The 18,992-nt window shown below is 40.6% G+C and overlaps 1 protein-coding gene and 1 pseudogene across 2 annotated transcripts in view; one reads left to right on the top strand and one right to left on the bottom strand.

The window, feature by feature from the left end:
- The window catches only part of LOC106800245 (protein mono-ADP-ribosyltransferase PARP9-like), a 68,975-nt pseudogene extending 62,786 nt beyond the window's left edge, over window positions 1-6,189 (top strand). The window contains exon 13 of the transcript XR_015554439.1: window positions 5,813-6,189. The product of XR_015554439.1 is annotated as a protein mono-ADP-ribosyltransferase PARP9-like (transcript). The remainder of the gene's footprint in view (window positions 1-5,812) is intronic.
- Window positions 6,190-14,881: 8,692 nt separating this feature from the next.
- Window positions 14,882-18,992, bottom strand: part of LOC101397906 (protein mono-ADP-ribosyltransferase PARP14-like) — a 45,362-nt gene continuing 41,251 nt past the window's right edge. The window contains exons 16-17 of the mRNA XM_087439702.1: window positions 17,456-17,630; window positions 14,882-17,115 (exon numbers count right to left, since the gene is read on the bottom strand). Of these exons, the coding sequence (XP_087295828.1) occupies window positions 16,826-17,115; window positions 17,456-17,630 (465 nt within the window). The 3' untranslated portion in view covers window positions 14,882-16,825. The remainder of the gene's footprint in view (window positions 17,116-17,455; window positions 17,631-18,992) is intronic.

Here is an 18,992-nt window from a genome sequence, read left to right as displayed (position 1 = left end):
GGCCTGATACCTTGTTTACAGAGTTCCAAGCAATTTTAACTGGGTGAGTAAGGAAGGTCACTTCTCTGGCAGCTGCAAGGAACCTAGAAATATTTGGGGGGACCTCAAGAAGAGAGTAATCCAGGAAAATCTGTGGGTATTGCATGCGAAATCTGATGACAAGTCCTTGGTGTGGCTTTCCTGGCCTTGAGAGGCCTTTAAAGTTCAATCTGAGATTCCTTATAAAAAGTTCCAGCAAAGTAGGTTCAAAAGAGCCTGTATGATCAATGGCTATTCTTGCTGCATTTATATAAATAATTGAATCAAGTTTTATCAAAACTAGACTTATTTTGAAAACCAGTTAGTCTTAATTTGACTATCTTTTACAAAAAATGGGGTGATTTTAGAGAGAAAAATTATGTTGCAATAGAAACCGTAGTACACATTCATGTATATTAGATTCTAGTTCTGTTAATTGTCTTTGAGGTTTTTGTTTTATATCTGTTAACTGGACTGGATCCTGAATTCTTCTAGTCTCCTGAAATATCTGGCTGAAAATCTCCAAACTAACATTTTCAATTTTTTCCATCATTTTCATTTGGCATCACTGAGAACTGAACCTGCCCTTTTTCCTGAAGCTTTACAAACTGAAGATGGAGGACTTGATATAAACTTAAGAGATTCATGTCTGTTGCTGCATAAGCCACTTAGAAAGATACCTGGAATGCCTGATGACATCATCAGAGACATTTCAAACTGCAAAAGATGCTTCAACTCTGACATCTAGAGATCTTCTTGACTGGCTGCCCCTTGGGCTCAGGAATTGGTTTATAACTTGCTCCAAGCATTAACCTTCTTTTTCTTTACGTTTCTCTAGAAATGCTTCTTATTGAATACCTGGTTACTTGCTTACATAATAGAGGCATAACTTTGGGAGCCCACCTGCATCACCACCTTACTAAGAGGCTTGTTCAATGAGATGGAGTGACCTATGCCTCTTATCAGCAGATATCACCAGAGGTACCTGGTCCAGATTGGTTTTCAGGACTGTTTTCTTGGATTCCCCAGGGATGGTCTATTTTTCAGAGACTGTTAACATTTGGGTTGTCTATACTTTTTATCCTTCTGGTCAGATATTTGATTATAAAACGTGCCTTTAGATATTGTTCCAAAACTGTTGAGCAAGGTACAAAATTCTAATAATGCAAAATTTCAACCTAAAGCCAGGAACAAGAGAATATCTCCAATGAGTGCTAAACAAGTTCATTCCTCTAAGCCAGATCTATTCCCCAATTCAGCAGCAAGTAGCTAGATCGTTGTCACCCTGAATCCCTCAAGAATGAGGAATGTCCAAAGAACAGGGGGGATTAAAACTGGCAAACACTTCATCATTGATGATTAGGTAGCTAGGAAATAAAGTTTTTTTTCCTTTTTGCAATTACTTTTAGCTGTTTACCCACCCATTTTTAACTGTGCTCTTTAGGCAATAAGTTATCTGACTTTCACTAGGTTTCTATAGATAACATCTCCCTGGAGCCTGGATCACCATGGTAATGGGTGTTTGAGCTGTTTTTCAGGAATTAGAACCCCTTGTCCACTTTGGGCCGGTTGAGACCACCAAGCCACTAACTGGGCCCATCAAGATGTCCTTGACCTTTTGACATCAAGAGGCTAAAAACTCCACCCTCGGGTCATGCTAATGCCACCATTGCGTGAACATGCAACCTATATAGAGGCGGGAAGTCTGACTACGCTTGTGCAGATCATCAGTTACCTCACTTCTCCTCATCTCCAATCATCGATCTCCACATTTCAGACCACTTTGCCCACTACCCCGTAAATATCCCCGAGTCCCCATTATATATATGGGAGGTAGATTTGAGACTTGTTCTCCCGTTTTCCTCACTTGGTTGATTTGTGATTAAACCCTCTCTCTCTCTGCTGCAATATCATCATCTTGGTGTTGGGCTTTCTGGGCGATGGGTGAAAATGAACCTGGTTTGGTAACAGAAGAAGCAGGAAAACTGCAATAAGAACTCTTGGTTCAAAAGGAGAGAAGGAAATCACACAAGTCACTGGTCCTTACCACTAGTCACATGCTGCTGGACAGGAATAGTGAGGATTCTCGATTCTGGGAGTGGAGTAAGACCCTTGTTTTGCACTCTGGGAAAAATCTTCCTTATGTATTGCTCCCCTTGGTCATTTCTAGGCCCACTGGGGACCAGCAGTCCGTGGATTGCCTCAGGGGCTAGAATGCTCTCAGGCTACTGACAGCCAGGCTTGTGGTTTCTTCACCAATACAGTTCCTTTAAAATCTCAACTCCAGTCAAGTTTGTGTCTTTATAACCCAGCCAAAGATCTTGTCTCCATCTAGTCTTTAAGCCTCAAGGTTCTGGTCTTTTACCTAGTGGCCTCTGTGCTCTGCCAATCTCTGTAGCCCTTAGCTTAAGAGCCACTGCCTTGAGGCAATTCAGACAATAGACTCAGTGGGGAGACACTACCCATAATGTGACTTGTGCCAACAAGTCTGGTGAGAACGCTTAGCTGAAGGTGCTTGAGAAACCCAGGGGACATCAATTTTATCACCACTGAGGCTGTTTGGCAATTCATTTTTTTAGCTAGTTTTCATTTGGAGTACAAAGGCTCTTGGCTTTTTCACCCCTGCAGGGTTCCAAATAATGGGACTCTCAGTCAATTTAGATGGCCAGCCTCAGGAAGGGGGGGTTTCTATTAACAAAGCTTATTATTTTTCTCTATCTTTGCTTGCATTCCAGCCAGTTCTATTCTGAGTTCATCTCTTGCTTGTAGGACTGACTGAATGCGGCAAGAAGGAGCGTACATTCCTGCAGTTTCTTTATTGGGTTCATTCATTCATTCCACAAGTATTTATTGAGCACATTCCATGAGTCAGGCCCTGTGCTAGGTGGGACAGATACAATAGCAAACCAAACACAGAGTTCCTGCCCTTATAATTTATAATCTATGAGTCCATCTGTTGCCCATTCTTTAAATGTTGGTGTTTCCTGGAGTTCTGAAGGAAACCTTCTCTCTTTTTCCTCTACAATATCCCCCTAGGTGACCGCACCTATTCTCTTGGCCTCAACTCCTACCTCTGTGATGATGACTTACAAATTTGTAGCTCTGACCCCCTACCTCTCTCCTGACATGCAGGTCCATATTTCCAACTATATTTTGGATATCTCTACCTAGATGTCCACAGCCACCTCAAACTGAACTCTTTTCTTTGCCATACCTTTCCCTGAGAAATATGCTCTTTTTTTCCGATACTCTCTAACCTGGCTAATACCACCACCATCTATCTACCAGGTCTCCTACGCTGGAAACTTTATCCTCCTCCATCCTTTCCTTTCTCTCACTTTTATGGCCAGAGAGTCATGCAGTCCTAGTGATTTGCTCTCAATAAAGTTCTCAGCCCAGCCTCCCCTCTCTATTCCTACTGCCTTTGTTCATGGTCGGCTAGGCCTAGATGATTACTAGGTCCTCTCCGTGCCTCAAAACCACCCCTATCTAATCTATCCTTTACTCTGCTTTAAGAATTATCATGATAAAAAATTACATGCCTGTTTAACATGTGCATTCCTAATTGCCTACAAGGTAAAAACCCAGACTCCTTAGCAGAGCATATAAGGCCCTAGCCCCACATTATTTCACCAGCCTCATCATTCATTATGTTCCTCAACACTCTAGCCACGAACCTCTTAGAGTTTCCTAAATACTGAATGCTGTATGCTTTCATGCCTCTGTGCCTTTGCAGGTGGAATGCCTTCCCTCCTCATCCTTTTTAGCCCTGCAGACTCCTATTCCTTCTTCAAGACATGGCTCGAATGGCGTCTCCTGGTTGACACAGGAGCTCCTGTGAGTTGCTTCTCCCTCGTGCTCCTGCACGTCCTCCATTCCTTTGTACATCTATAACTCTAACAATAACGAAAATATACAGTCCCACAAAACTCACTTGTGGGACCTGTGTTCTTTATGGCTCTCTAACTGAACTTTACCTAGCTTTCATGCTCCCGTTTCCCTGGATGTGAAAAACTCCATCTTGACAGTTCAAGATAAGCTCAGTCATTTTCTCTAAGTCCCTTCGGTGTTTAAACTGAGTTCCTGCCAGGTTTTGCCCCTTCTTCTCCTCTTCTCTCTGAGTCCTCTCAGTGATGGGATAGGCATTGTGGGGAGGGTGCTCTGGTTCATGGCCCCCATATGTCCTCTGCCCCACAGTGTGCTCAGCTAGATAAACCACTCTGGGCTTTGGTTATTAGCACCCTCTTGCGCTTAAATTTCCGGTGCCCTTTGCTCTTAGGTAGTGTCTACACAGGGCACCCTGTTTTTCATGCTGAGGGAATTCCTTTCTGGGCCACGTCTGTATCTGTTTTACAGCGCAGGCAATTTTTGAGTGTGTACATCCTCCAAGCTGAAATGTGGGGTCTCGTGTGGCAGTCCTCACCTCTTCTGCACATCCCCCCAGCCATTGCTACTTTCCACTCAGGTGCCAGGCTGGATGAGGGGCTGCACCCAGCAGAGCCAGGCAATGGCTCCTTCTACTCTGGAAGTCCCCCAGTTTTTGTAAGATTTCTATTGTTCTGATCTATCTTGACTCCTAGGGCTGTCTTGAGGGAGTGCGGCAGTGAAGTGAGCCCCTTCTCAGAATCTCCAAGAGTTCTAGTCATGTCCTCTCTGATCCTTCTCTTCCCACCAGGTGGAAAGAAGAACTTTTATTTATCTTGAGTGAGAAAATTAGAATAGCTTGTATTCTTCTCTCCTGTGTTATATATGATATAAACTCCATGCTCTGAATTCTTCAGGCTTTTAGGCTTTTGGTTCAAAAAATCCTTTTCCTCTCTCAGGAAACCTAACACTGAAAACCATACTGTTAAGACCATATTCTCTGCTTTGACTAAAAATAATTATATATGATATAAATATCATATACATGTATATTCAATTGTCTTTGTTCTAAGCTTTATCTTTTTTTCCCCTGAGGTGATAAGTAGGAAGAACTCAATGGGTGGAGGAACAAAGAGGAAGAAGAAACTCCTAGGAAAGAAATCTTTGATATTTAATCTCAAAATATTTCCTTGCCACATAAAATTGTACTATATTTTATCTGTTTAAATGTGGGGAATTCCCTTTGTGAACTTTTGAGAATAGAGATCATGTCTTAGTCATTTTTGAAGCTCTAGAGCTGTACTGTCCAATATGGTAGCCACTAGCCACAGGTGGCTATTAAGCACTTGAAATGTGGTTAATCTGAACTGGGATGTGCTGTAAGCATAAAATATACACTGGATTTTAAAGACCACTACCAAAGAAAAGAGTGTAAAATATCTCCTTAATTTTTTGTATTGATTACATGCTGAAATGATAACATTTTGGATTAATAGGTTAAATAAAAATATTATTTAACTAATTTCACCTGTTTCTTTCTACCTTTTCTAATGAGGCTCCTAGAAAATTTAAAATTACATACGTGATTCACATTGCATTTCCATTGTTCAGTGCCGCTCTAGAGCCTGAAACAGTGTTTGGTTAAGTCCTAAGTAAATGTAAAGAAAGAGGGAAGAAGGGAGGAAGGAAGGGAGGAAAAGAAGAAAGGAAGGGAGGTATATTTAAACATAGGCTGTTATTATGTTGATGAGATCTGTGATAATTTGTCTCAAGGAAACAAATTTGGGTGTCTTTGCTACAGACACAGGGACTTGAGACCACGAGGTGGTGTTTATTTAGAGGACTAGAGAGAAAATACATATTAGTACCCAAATAGGCAATATGACTCAGCAGATCATAATAATCTTTTAATTTTTTTTTCTTTTATCAGACCCTAAATATAGAGCTGGCTTATACTTCACCAAGAACCTCAAAAACATAGCATCCCAGTTCAAGAAAATGTCTGCTACGTATAAGCTAATCTGTGTGTTTGAGGCTGAAGTACTCACACGCTCCTTCTGTGAGGGTCATCAGTTAAATATTCTTCCCCCACCATTGAGTTCTGGCAACATAGATAGCCATGACAGTGTGGTTCACAATGTCTTCAGCCCTGAAATCTTTGTTATTTTTAGTGGCACCCAGGCTATGCCTCAGTACCTGTGGACTTGCACCGAGGATGATGTACAGCCACAGGATTACTCATTCGGACAAATGATGCAGTCTAAACAGCAGTTTTGGAGAGGATCAAGTGGCAGCCTTGTTGACTAACTCCCACATCATTTTAACAACTGGCATTGCCTTGCTTTGGGGAAACTAACTAAATAATGATCATCAATGACTCAAAAAGTGGTTTGAATATGTCAAATGGTTGTCTGTGTAGACTGATTGGGTTACTGGGTTATTAAAGCCACATCCTAGTATCTTGGTACCTTCATTTTGTCTTCATCTCTTGGGCTTGGGGTGGGTAGGTACCAACTAAAACACTCTCAAAAAAATTCCTTCTCCTTCAGATTTCCCTTTCATCTCCTTTACTACAGGTAACAGTAAAGATGTTTTACATGTAATGAAGAGATTTTTCTACTATATAATCCAAGCCTTCTATTTTTTAAAATGATAGTGTAACATATTAGGACAGCAGGATGATTTTAGATGTTCCAGAGAATCTTATACAGTGCTTTAGGTATCGGAATGTCACCATTATCTGAGTAACTGGTTTTGAAGAATTACATGCAAAATGAAATTATTTGAAGTGGAAGGACATCAAAGGCCTGATATTCTACTGATATCCTGTTTGGATTCAGCCATATCAAGCAGTGCCACTCAAGCACCATGAAGCCCAATAATTAATTCACCAACTATTTCCTGATCACCAGTTGTGTTCAGTCACTTTCTGTGTGCTGGGGATAAGATGCTGAATGAGACAAATGTCTTCATAAAGCTTTCAGGCTGAATAGTCAGAAAGACAGCAATGGACAACTTAACAAGTGTGATTGGGTATAACAAAAGAGGAATTACAGATTCTCTGAAAAAATTTGTGGAAGAGGGGGATAAATTAATCAGGGGTTTGGAGGAAGGCCTTCTAAAGAAAGCGAAATTTAAGCTGAGACCTGAAGAATTTGTAAGAGTTAGGTGAATAAGAGATGCAGCAAATTGGGAGCAGAGACAGAAGAGTATTTTATGCAGAGAGAATAGCTCTTACAAAGGCTGAACCCGCTGTGACTGTGCCCAAATTTGACTTCGGAGTTCTGCAATGTAGAAGCCAGCAAATCTCATCAAGCATCTCTTGCCTATTCTGAAATTCATATTTCTCTAGACTTCCAAACTTTCCTGACCCTCATATCTTTAACCTCTTGCACAGAACACTCTCTCCTCCTCATCTTACTGTAACCTGAATTCTTCCTCTTGAAAGAAGCATGCTTATTGTCTCATATAGTATTTTCCTTGGATATGTGCAACAGGAGCCCTGCCTTGGACCTCTATTTGAGAGGGCCCCACTCTAGCCTTCTTCCAGCTGTGCCCATCTGCACAAGGTGAGAATCCACAGGGTCAAGAGCATTTATCCATTTGGAGCCCACACACCTCACTCTGAAACCACCCACTAGGTACCTGGAAACCCCAAATTTCCTGCCTACACAGCTCCAAGTCTATTTCCAGGGCCTGATTGGGCCTCTTTCTTGGGTCTCTCCTCCTAAGGGTGGACTGTGCCATAGTCTGCATCAAGAAACAGCCAAGGGGTGACCATTTGCAGGGATGGGACTTCAACATGAGGGCTGAGGTGTTCACAAGCCTATGCATGAGGCCTGTGGTACAGAGCTGAGGGTGAGAGTCCAGATTTGCAAGATCTAGCATATGTTTAATAGGGATTTCAAAAAAGAATGGAGAGAGGCAATGTTCACAAGGATAAGAAAAGAAAAAACTCATACCAAGAAACATCATAGTGAAACAGTAGACCACCAAAGAGGTGATCTTAAAAGTAGCCAGAGAGAAAAGCCAAATCATCTATGAAGGAATGACAATTAGACTGACAGCATACTTCTTGTGGTAGGCAGAATGATGTGTTCCCCCTTCCCATTGCAAAGATGTCCACACTTTAATCTCCTGAACCTGTGAATATATCACCTTACATGGCAAAAGGAATTTTGCAGATGTGATTAATGTTACCCTTCAGATGGGAAGATAAGCGAGGATTATCCCGATGGACTCAATCTAATTATATAAGTCTTTCAAAGTAGAGAACATTTCTAGCTGCTTTAAAAAGATGGCAGCATGAGAAGGATTTGATGCTCTGTGCTGGTTCTGAGATGTAGAAGGTTATTTGTAAGGACTAGAGAGAAGCTTCTAGCAGCTAAGGGTGGCTCCCAGCTGACAGCCAGCAGGGAAACTGAGATCTCAATCCTTTAACTTCCTGGAACTTAATTCTGCCAACACCTGAGTGAGCAAGGAAATAGATTTAAAATCTTCCAGAATGGATTGAAGCAAGCCTGCTAACACTTTGATTTTAGCCCCATGAGACCTATACCTGAATTTTGAACTTTAGAACCATGAGACAATAAATTTGTGCTCTTTTAAGTCATTAAAGTTGTGGTAATTTGTTATGGAAGTAATAGAAAACAAATACACTTTTCACCAACAACAATGGAAGCCTGAAGACATTAGTATAATATTTTCAAAGGGCTAAGTGAAATTAACTGTTAACCTAGAATTCTATGATAAGCTGAACTTTCATTTTGCCCTGATTTTGAATAAAGATACTCTCAGACCACCAAAAACTGAATTTATCAACAATAGACTCTCACTTAAGAAACTTAACGATATGCTTCAGGAAGGAGAGAAAAAACAAAGAAAAATCTAAGCTGCAAGAAGGCATGATGAGCAAAGAAATGGTAAATATTGATACGTATGAACAATCATTGTCTCTATGAAACAACAGTAATAGGAATGTCTAACTTGGGGAATAAAATAAGACAAATAAAATATTGAAAAATGAACCATGTAAAATGGTGGAGCGATGACTACAGTTAAAGGGATTGTGTCCTTGTGTTGTTCAAGAGGAGATTAGCGTTACTAAGTTGACTATACAGATTAAAATTTAAGGAGAGCCACTAAAAGAAGAGAAATAAAGTATCTAACTTCTAAATAGTAGACCAAAAAGTGGAATTAAGAAAATCCAGAGCCCTGGATTTTCTTGACACAGGCCTGACACAGCCAGTCCTGTGTTGTAGTAGTTAAGTTCGATGTGCTCTGCTTCGGCAGCTTGGGGTACGTGGGTTTGGATCCCACGCGTGGACCTACACCACTTGTCAGGCATGCTGTGGTGGCAACCCATATACAAAATAGAGGAAGACTGGCATGGATGTTAGCTCAGGGCTAATCTTCTTCAAGCAAAAAAAAAAAAAAAAAGAGGAAGATTGGCGACAGATGTTAGCTAGGGGCGAATCTTTCTCACTAAAAAAAAGAAACAAAGAAAACCCAGGGTCCGGCCTGGTGGTCTAGTTGTTAAGTTCAGTGCGCTCTGCTTCAGTGGCGTGAGTTCAGTTCCCAGGCATGGACCTACACCACTCATCGATGGCCATGCTGTGGCAGTGACCCATATACAAAATAGAGGAAGATTGTCACAGAGGTTAGCTCAGGGCAAATCTTCCTCAAGCAAAATGAGGAAGATTGGCAACAGACGTTAGCTTAGGGCAAATCTTCCTCAGCAAAAACAAGAAAGAAAATCCCAAAAAGGCTGGCAAAGCAGAGAAGGGGGAAAAAAGAAGCAGGAGGGAAAAAAAGTGAGAGAAATAGTACAAAATGGTAGAAAATTTTCCAAATATATAAGTGATCTTAATATGTGTAATTTGGACTAAATTTGCTAGTTAAGTTACAAAGTTACAGATTGGATTTTAAAAATCCAACTACATACTGTTTATAGGAGATATAAGAAAATCATTAAAATTACAGAATGATTGAAAATAAAAAGAAAAAATGTAATTAGCAAACACTACCCAAAAGAAAGCTGGTATAGCTGTATTAATAATGACAACATAGATCTTAAGTGAAAGAATGTTATTAGGGATAAAGAAGACTATTTGATAATAACAAAATGTTCAATTAACCAGGAATAGATAGGATGATAAACCTGTATGGATTTAATAACGTATCCTCAAACTATATAAAGCAAAAACTGACAGAATTACAGGCAAAACTGAAAAATCCACTATCACAGAGATTTAACACAGCTCTCTCTCAGTAACTAGTAGATGACACAGTAAAAAAAAAGAAATTAGTAAGGCTATAGAAGATTTGAACAGCAAAGTTTTTACCTAACGTTCACATATAGAAACCTCTACTGAATCATTAGAGAATACATATCTTCTGAAGTGTACACTGAATAGTTATTTATATTGACCACACTCTAAGTTCAAGAATTTTGAAGACAATCTCAGTTGGACCGTGTTCTCTGACCATCATCCATCGCGTAATTAACTTAGAAAACAAAAAACCCCAATACTTTAAAAATAAATATATTTGGAAATTAAATATACACCTCAAAATAACACCTCATGGGTCATGAAAACTTAACAGAAATTAGAGAATATTTAGAACTGAATGATAATGAAACTAGTACTGATACACTTTGTGACATAAAGCTAAAATGGTGCTTAAATTTTTAAGCTTAAATCCTAACTTTAAAGCTTATATTAAGAAAAAGGCAGAAATTAATCAGCTAAGCATCCAACTTAAGGAAAACTCATAATAACCTTGAAAAAAGAATAAAAACAGAAAATAATGAAATAAAAACAAAACATACAACAGAGAGAATAAAGTCAATAGCTGTTTCTTTGTAAAGATTTTAAAAATTGACTAATTTTGGGTAAGACCGATGAAGAAAAAGCAAGAAAAGGTACAAATGAATTTGAGAATAAAAAGAGGATATAACTATGATATATTAAAGATTTTATTTATTCAGTTTTTTCCCCCCAAAGCCCCAGTAGAGAGTTGTATGTCATAGGTTCACATCCTTCTAGTTGCTGTACGTGGGACTCGGCCTCGCGATGGACGGAGAAGTGGTGCCTCGGGGCGCTCCCGGGATCCGAACCCGGGCCGCCAGCATCAGAGCGCGCGCACTTAACCGCTAAGCCACGGAGCCGGCCCTAACTATGATATATTAGAGATCTAAAGATAATAACACAATACTAGAAAAAAGTTTGTGCTAACTGAAAATTTAGACAAAATATAGATTTTCTTAGAAAAATATAGCTTACCAAAATTGACTGAAACTAGGAATTCTCAATTTTCTAATAGCTATTACTAAGTTTAATCAGTAATTAAAATTTTACCTGCCAAGTAAACAAGTAAATACAACAGGCTAAGATGATTTTACTAGTGAGTTCTATCAAATCTTCAAAGAACAGATAATTCCAACCTCATGTAAAATTTTCTAGAGAACAGAAATAGAGGGAACACTCTCCAACAAACTTTTCAGGGCTAGTTTAACATTGATACCAAAAAATAGACAACAGTATAATAGGAAAAATACAGACTGATTAATTTATGTAAATAGATGCACAAATCCTAAACCAAATATTAACAAATATAATTCAGCTCTGTATAAATAGATAAATCATGGTCAAGTTGGGTTTATCTCAGAAATGCAAGGATAATTTAACTTTAGAAATTCTATTAATGTAACTCACCATATAAATATATTAAAGGGTATGCTCATTTCAATAGCTAGAGAAAAATCATTTGATAAAGAATTCATAAAAAGATATCTATAAAAAACCCAGAGCAAGATTCATATTTCATGGTAAAACATTAGAACGTTTCCCTGCAAAATCAGAAATGAGACAATGGATGCTTCCTATCGCCACTTCTCTTCAGCGGTGAGTTAGAGCTCAACCACATGGGGTGTGACAAACAGGTAGCCAGAATTTAACCCGCGGAACAGTGAAACAGGAGGCAGCAAGTCCCTTTGGCCCTGATCTGGTTCCTGTAATACCAAGTCCCGAAGAAGCTCCCTCAGAAAGAGGAGGCATATTTGAAAGTGATGGTAAAGACTTTGTCGGCAAAGACGGAGAACACTTTGGAAAATTGCATTGTACCCAGAGGCAACGAAGGATGAGTAGAAGTGAGCATGCAGCTGTGGCACAAATTGCCTCACATGGTGCTGTGGCCCCTTCTCAAACACTCATTTCTACAGATGACCTGCTGGACTGCTTGGTGAATCCACAAGTAACCGGATAGTGGCATAACTTTTGATACAAGGAAGAAATTTGTGATTCTAATAGAAAATGACTTTTTAAATAATATTTTTAAATATATCTTAAATAGTATGATTTTTAAATAAAAGATGGAACAGAAAAGGTCAATTTGCACATACTTGTAACTGTACTTGTTCTTACCTAGTTAAGTTTCAGTCTCCTGCCACCTTCTTGCATGCACATTGCTCTTTGGCCACACTGGCTCTTTGTTATCTGTAGGCCGTCTTTCCTCAGTGTCTTTGCCTTTCCTCTCCCATCCCATCCCTTCAGCCTATCTCAAACGTAAGCTCCAAGTGTTCTCAATAGGAAGTGATCTCGCCATCAGCCTCAAGCAGGGGTCAGCCTGCTGCTTGTTTTTGTAAATGAAGTTTCATTGGAACACGGCCACGCCATTCATCTACATACTGTCTGTGTTGGATTTAGGGTTATGGTGTAAGAATTGAGTAGTGACAGAGGCTGTATGGGCTGTGAAGCTGAAAATACTCACTATCTATCCCCTTACAGAAAGGCCAGCCCCTGGCCTGTTGCATCCTTTGGGTGGAGTCTAGCCTTGGTCTGAAGTGATGGCACTTCTACCACCTGCAGAATTCTCTCTGGTTAGCCTGTGTCCTCCAGAGCAGGACACAAACCAGGAGAGAAGTAGGCGGGGGTCCAATATGAGGCCTCCTTATGGAAGGAACTGGGGCATCTAGGAACACCAGTCCTGAGAATAAGAAGGACTGGATGCTGCTGACTCCTGAAACTGACTAAAAGCTTGGTTTAGTGAAATTGATCCCACTCTCATTCGCAAGATCTGGGGATAATTATTACCTTTACTGGGTAAGTAAGAATTTAGAAATTAGAAAAGCATATTGATCTCTGAGTAACCATTCATGAAACAAATACATAACAGCAAAGAGACACAGAGTCACCTTTTAAGATGAATTGGCTACTGGCCCCATCCTCCTCAGGCTTCAGACTGAGTATCAATAAATCCAAAGACAGCATCTGCCTTCCAGGAGAGAGAGGGAGGGAAGGAGGTGTTATGTGAACCTGCCCAGGAAAAGAAGAGTCTGAAGAAAACCCTTCCGTGCCACCATCTGTCCACTATATATTTACCTGTTTACTTGATAATTGTCCATCTCCCAAACCCGAACATCACCGCATGAGGGTTTGGACTTTGTTTTGATTATTACTGCTTTCGCAGAGCCTTGATCAGTGCCCAGCACGATAGCTGCTTGTTAACTGCTTGACTGAACAGATCATAACAAGGAGGCCTTGTTGGCGATACTCCATCAATACATTGGGGCAGAGGATGGTGTGGCCGAGAGTAAGGTGACCCAGAGTGGGAACCCAGAGTGGGAACATCCCGATATTGCAGGAATAGACGGGTCTCTGTCTTCAGATGTTTTCTCTTTTATGTTTGCTACTCCTTTGACCACTGTTTCAGGTTGCAGGTTGTGACCCATTAGTGAGTCATGTAATCAATTCAGCAGGTGAGACCAGCATTTTTTTAAAAATGGAACAGAATAGGTAATTTCAGTAAATTCAACAGTAAATGTAAGTATTATTTTGTGAAACTTTCCAGGAAAAGTATTTTTTCAGGGTCAATATATTTCATAAAACTTCTCAGTTCTATCTGTGTGTATACTGGGCCTGATATAAAATTTATTTTTTTAACAGGCTTTATTCACTTTGTTTTTCTTAGTGTAGGCTGGGGTCAGAAAACTTTGAAAGCTGTTCTCAAACAAGGCATTTAACTCAGTTACAGGTAATGGTCTTTGACATGCAGAGACCGGGGAAGAGAGTTAAGACATTGGTATGAAGGGATTTCCAGGTGTAAAGAGATCCTGGCTAACTTCGATGGGGGAGTGTGAGGGTGAGAAAAGATAGAGAAAGCGGGAGGCTGTCAGCGTCAAAGAGAGCTGGGTCCCATTTCATCCAGCATTTCTCAGATGAGCATGCCTGAGTGAGTGAAATCAATTAGTAAATAAATACATTGACTCTCCAGAGGCCAAAGGGATTAAAGGATACAGGCTCAGCGTTACACCTAAAGGCACAGTATCCAGGTATCAGCAGGGCCGAGCTATCCAGTAGGCACAGTAGGCACAGTGGCTAGAGCCCATGAGCTTTTAGAGGCCCACAAAAATAGTTTCTTTTAAAAGAAACAAAGGAATATAATTCAGCCTTGATTACATTTATGTTTATATCAATGCAGTGGCAAAGTATAGTTTTTAATACTTTTTATGGACTAAGTGGCCCACCAAGCCAAAACAGCCTTGGGTCCATGAAAGTCCTAAGCGGCTCTGGGTATCAGGGATGTCAGAATCCTTTGAGGTGCTTCTGAAAATGCAGATTTCTAGGCACCACTCAAGCAAGAGAAGCTGACTCCTTTGGGATGGGCCAGAACTTGCAGGCTCAGCAAACACCTCAGGTGATTCAAACACCAAAAATGATTTAGAATCTCCTGCCCTAGAGGAGACCATCAGGACCTATCACAGGCTCCAAGTGGGCTTGTTTTAGCAGGGGCTACTTGTTGGGGTCAATCTGCCCTTCAGATTTACCGAACTAAACCCGTACCGTGCCCTTTCTGTAACGTTCAGCCGAATATTACTGAGACTCAGAGGATAGCTTGCTGCTGTCATATCTAGTGTGGTCCTCTGTCAGCAGCGGCCTGTGTTTATCATCAGGCTCTCCTGTATTGGCCCTTAAGGATAAAGATGTTTACCACCAAATACCATTTTCCAAAGTATTTTATTCAAAGAGGAGTAAATGACATATTCCTTTAGATTGAGGAAAACTGTTACATTTACTGACTGGATCATTCAACTTTGCTGCAATACACCTTGATATTCAGCTTTGCCCTGAGTTCACCAAACCACAGGAGAAAAAGAGCAAATTAGAGAGCAGTCTCTCTTTACTTCTTACATTCATTGTCAAGCCTGAGTTGAGATGGCAGTGGCTGGGAAGGCACTCACGAGTGATAAGGAGTCCTTGTCAATCCCTTTAAAAAGCAAACAGCACCAACAAGAAAAATTTCAAGAAATCTGTGTTAATGAAGCAGCAACTGTGGCCCTTTCAGCCTCCTCTACGTGAAGAGCAGGTGTTCGGGCAGCCAGGGGAGCGCCTTTACCCTCCTAGCAACTCCTAGCATCCAAGAGCACCGTCTGCACTGGCTTTGCATGGGCATCAGCTCATGACCCTTGGCCTAAAGGGCTTCCAATGAAGAGACTCTACAATAGAAACCAAAGCCAGAAGGAAAAAGCTAAGGGAATATGAGGGTAATTCACAGCTTGTCTGAGAAGTTCCTGAATCAGTAACATTAATCTAGAGGCCATTTTTCTGTAGTGGGAAGAGCAAAGGGCTTGATGACACAGAGACCAAGATTCAGTTCCTGGTTCTGCGGCTGTTACCTAGGTGACCTCAGGCAAGGAAGCTTCTTGCACTCTGAGCACCAGTGTCCTCAGCTTTAAAGTGGGGATATAACTCTTACCTCACAAGATTGTTGGGGGAATAAAATAAATAGTGTGTGTGAAAGCATCTATTATACTACCTGGTGCAATCTAGATGCTCAGTAATCAGTGTTGGAACCTGAAATTCACCTGGAGAAGTTAAAAAAAGCTTTTCTTTACCATCCAATAGATACTGAGTCAGCAAATTAGCAATATGCTTAATTCCTTTGGTTTATTTATGCACAAGGCTTTAAAATCATTAAAAGCTAGGCTGTCAGGGAAAATATGCTATTTAAAAACCTTAGATTTCATTTAATCTCAACACAGTAGAAGGGTTTCACACTGAGGATGCAGCAGGCATTATCCCACTGTTTTCACTGGACAAAAGGAAGACCAATGAGTAGAGGTTATAAGAAGGCAGGTTTGGGTTCAACATAAAAAGGACCAGTGGAGCCAGGATGCTGCACTGCACCACTCCATGGGGCACAGTTCACCTGGACCACGAGCTAGACCACAGCCGCGGGACTGGGCCGGTGCAGCTGCACTGCAATCCCAGAGCCCGGACTGCAGCTGTCCCACGTGTCATGGGCTGGTTTGTGAAATCGAAGTTCCCTGTCATGGAATCTGTCCAATTTGAGGCCTAGTGACAATAAGTCAAGGGTGTTGAAGAGATGGTTCCTACTTTGGGTAGCAGTCTGACTAGCCTTTTCCTTCTTAACTGGTTTATGAAACATTTATGGAGCATCCTTTGTACATCAGGCACAGACCTGAGCCCAGGGATAAAAAAAATGAGTAAGACACCATCCCTGCCCCCAGGAAGATAGTAGTTCCGCCCTCTTAGTCATACTGTGCTCCCCACAGCAATATGGTGTCCTGGTGTGATGCCAGCTGTCTCCTTCAGCAGCAGCTGAAATTGCATGGCTGTGCTCTCTGCTTTTAAGATGAATGTTATTCTCTCCTTCCTGCAAATACAAGCCTGTTTTTCAACAATGTGACGTCTACAGTTGTGAACACACAGTTGTAACTAAGTTATCTGATTTAAATTCTCAAATTTATTGCTCTCAAGATAGGTCCTTTCCAGTTATGAAATAGAAGCTGAAGAAAGTTTGATTTCAGTGCCAAGGATCCTTTGATCTTAGAAAAAGCTGTTAGAAAAAAAAATCTAACACTTGTTTTACAACCAGGTATGTAGAGATGAATATGTCTTCTATGAAGGATACCAAAATGTTATTTTCTAAAAGTAATGAGGTACTCTGGGTAAGCCTGATAGTCATTAAATACCACAAATAGACTTGGATTTTGCACATGATCTGTGACAGTGTCATACAGGTCAGTAGGATTTTGAGGGTTCTTTGGAGGAGGCACAAGTAATCCATGATGTCCGTATGTGTAGACTCCAGTAAGTACTCGTGCGTAATACATATGCTTTTTCCCATTTGTGTCTGGTCTGGAGTATGTATCATCGGCTGAATAACTGGCATTGACAGCAAAATAGGTTCCCTTTCCAAATGCTGCAGCTGTGAGGAGAAAAACAAAACATTTTTAACAATTTCACTTTAGTCTGTAATTTGATGTGTTGACACAATATGCCAAATAGTGTTAAAATAACGTTCAGTTCTTCTCTCTAAAGCCTCTATGAAAATTTTCTTTGTGTTTTCCATCAAAAAAGTCATTCCTCCGCCCCAGAGGGCCCGTCAGTCCCTTTGGGAAGAAACATACTGAGGACAACCTGAACCTCTGGCTGCAACATGGCCACCAATCATGAGGGAACAAAATGCAAGCCACACTGTCCCCAGCCAGTTTGGGTTCTCATGGCTGACACCTCGTTTGGAGCAGCCAGATTACTTGCTTCCTTACCATTCTTTCCAGAATAATTGCGGTTAAAGCCATTTTGGTTAATATGTGGCACCGAGTCAGCATCCGTCCCATGGAAGAGCTGCTTCTCATTTGTGACATGGCCATTCTTGGCGTCCATGGGTTTTTTCTTTGCCTGGTAGCTATTCCAGAGATCTGGATTCTCGATCCTCTGAATCTGCAAATCCATCAGGAAAAATATTCTGTCAGTGCCAAGAGCCCTTGGCAAGACACGGCAAATCCAACATGACCACTGTTTTTTATAAGTAAAAATTATAATAAAGAGAAAATTCAATGCCAGATGGCAGCTTTCTGCATTGAGGAATCTTTTTAGATCTAGTGGTTCACAAAAATAAGCCTTGAGAAGAATGTTAATTTAATTTTTAACATCTGTTATGCACCACACGACAGCCAACAATGTTCAGGATCTGAAGTCCTTGTTACATGAACTTGGCCGACCAACCTCTCCAACTCCCGCTCGTTACCTTCACTCTAGTAACTGCTCCTGTTGCTGTCTACCTCACTTTGTCTCTTTGTCTCTCTCCACCTCAGTCCTTCTGGGACACTGGTTTACTTAGCCATGTTCTAACAGTGGGAGAAGCACTGGAGTGTCTAGTCAGGAAGGAAATTAATTAATGAAAATTAACCTCTAATCCAGTTGGAAGAATGGAGCATGAATCCTGGGGGGACAGGATGTGGTTGCAGACCAAAGCGGCCATGTTTTGACCATACTCTTTGGACAGTGGCCTCCAGGGCTGTGGTGGACACTCCTTGGGTCCTGGATTGCAGATCAGCTTCTAAACTCCCCTAATCACCAGGTAGTGGCAGTTTCATAAGGTTGTCCTGGGAAAAAGTGAGGGGTGGGTGAGGGGGGCTAGGCCCCTCATGGAAAGGCACGAAGTGAAGATTCCATGTGTTGTCAGAATGTTCTTCCATTCTAGAGAACTCTCGGGTCGAACACTATTACCTGCCTTCACCTGGATCATTTTTTGCCCTTTTTGGTTTCCTATTTTTAGGTAAGATACAATTTGCTCTCTAGTTCAAAGTCTCAGCATTATCATGTGATTTGTTGATCTGATTTATGATTTTAAAACCTATTTTTCCTCTTCCCTTCCAGTAAGTTCCTAATCTTCAAACTGCCTACTTCCATTTTGTTTCTATTTACCTTAAATTTTATTTATTTTACTCATTTTTTAAAAGCCTTAACAATTTCAACTTACAGAGTTTTGAAACCATTCTTAATTTCTTAGCCTTTTCATTCTTGTTTCTCCTCCTTTTTTAGTATACAAGCATACCATGTTATATTTCACTTCACTTTATTGCTTTTCATAGATATGGCATTTTTCACAGAACCCTCCACCAGCAAAAAGATTACAACTTGCTAAAAGCTCAGACGATGGTTAGCACTATTTAGCAATAAATTATTTTTAAATTAAAGTATGTAAATTATTTTTAAAGACACAGTACTGTTGCACACCTAACAGACTACAGAATAGTGTAAACATAATTTTTATATGCACTAGGAAACAAAAAAATTCAT

This window comes from Ceratotherium simum, chromosome 15 (genome assembly GCF_057802395.1).
Source record: "Ceratotherium simum simum isolate JZ-2026a chromosome 15, ASM5780239v1, whole genome shotgun sequence".
Taxonomy (NCBI): Eukaryota; Metazoa; Chordata; class Mammalia; order Perissodactyla; family Rhinocerotidae; genus Ceratotherium; species Ceratotherium simum.
The sequence above is the reverse complement of the archived record's forward strand: the minus strand, read 5'-3'. Positions and strand labels throughout refer to the sequence as shown.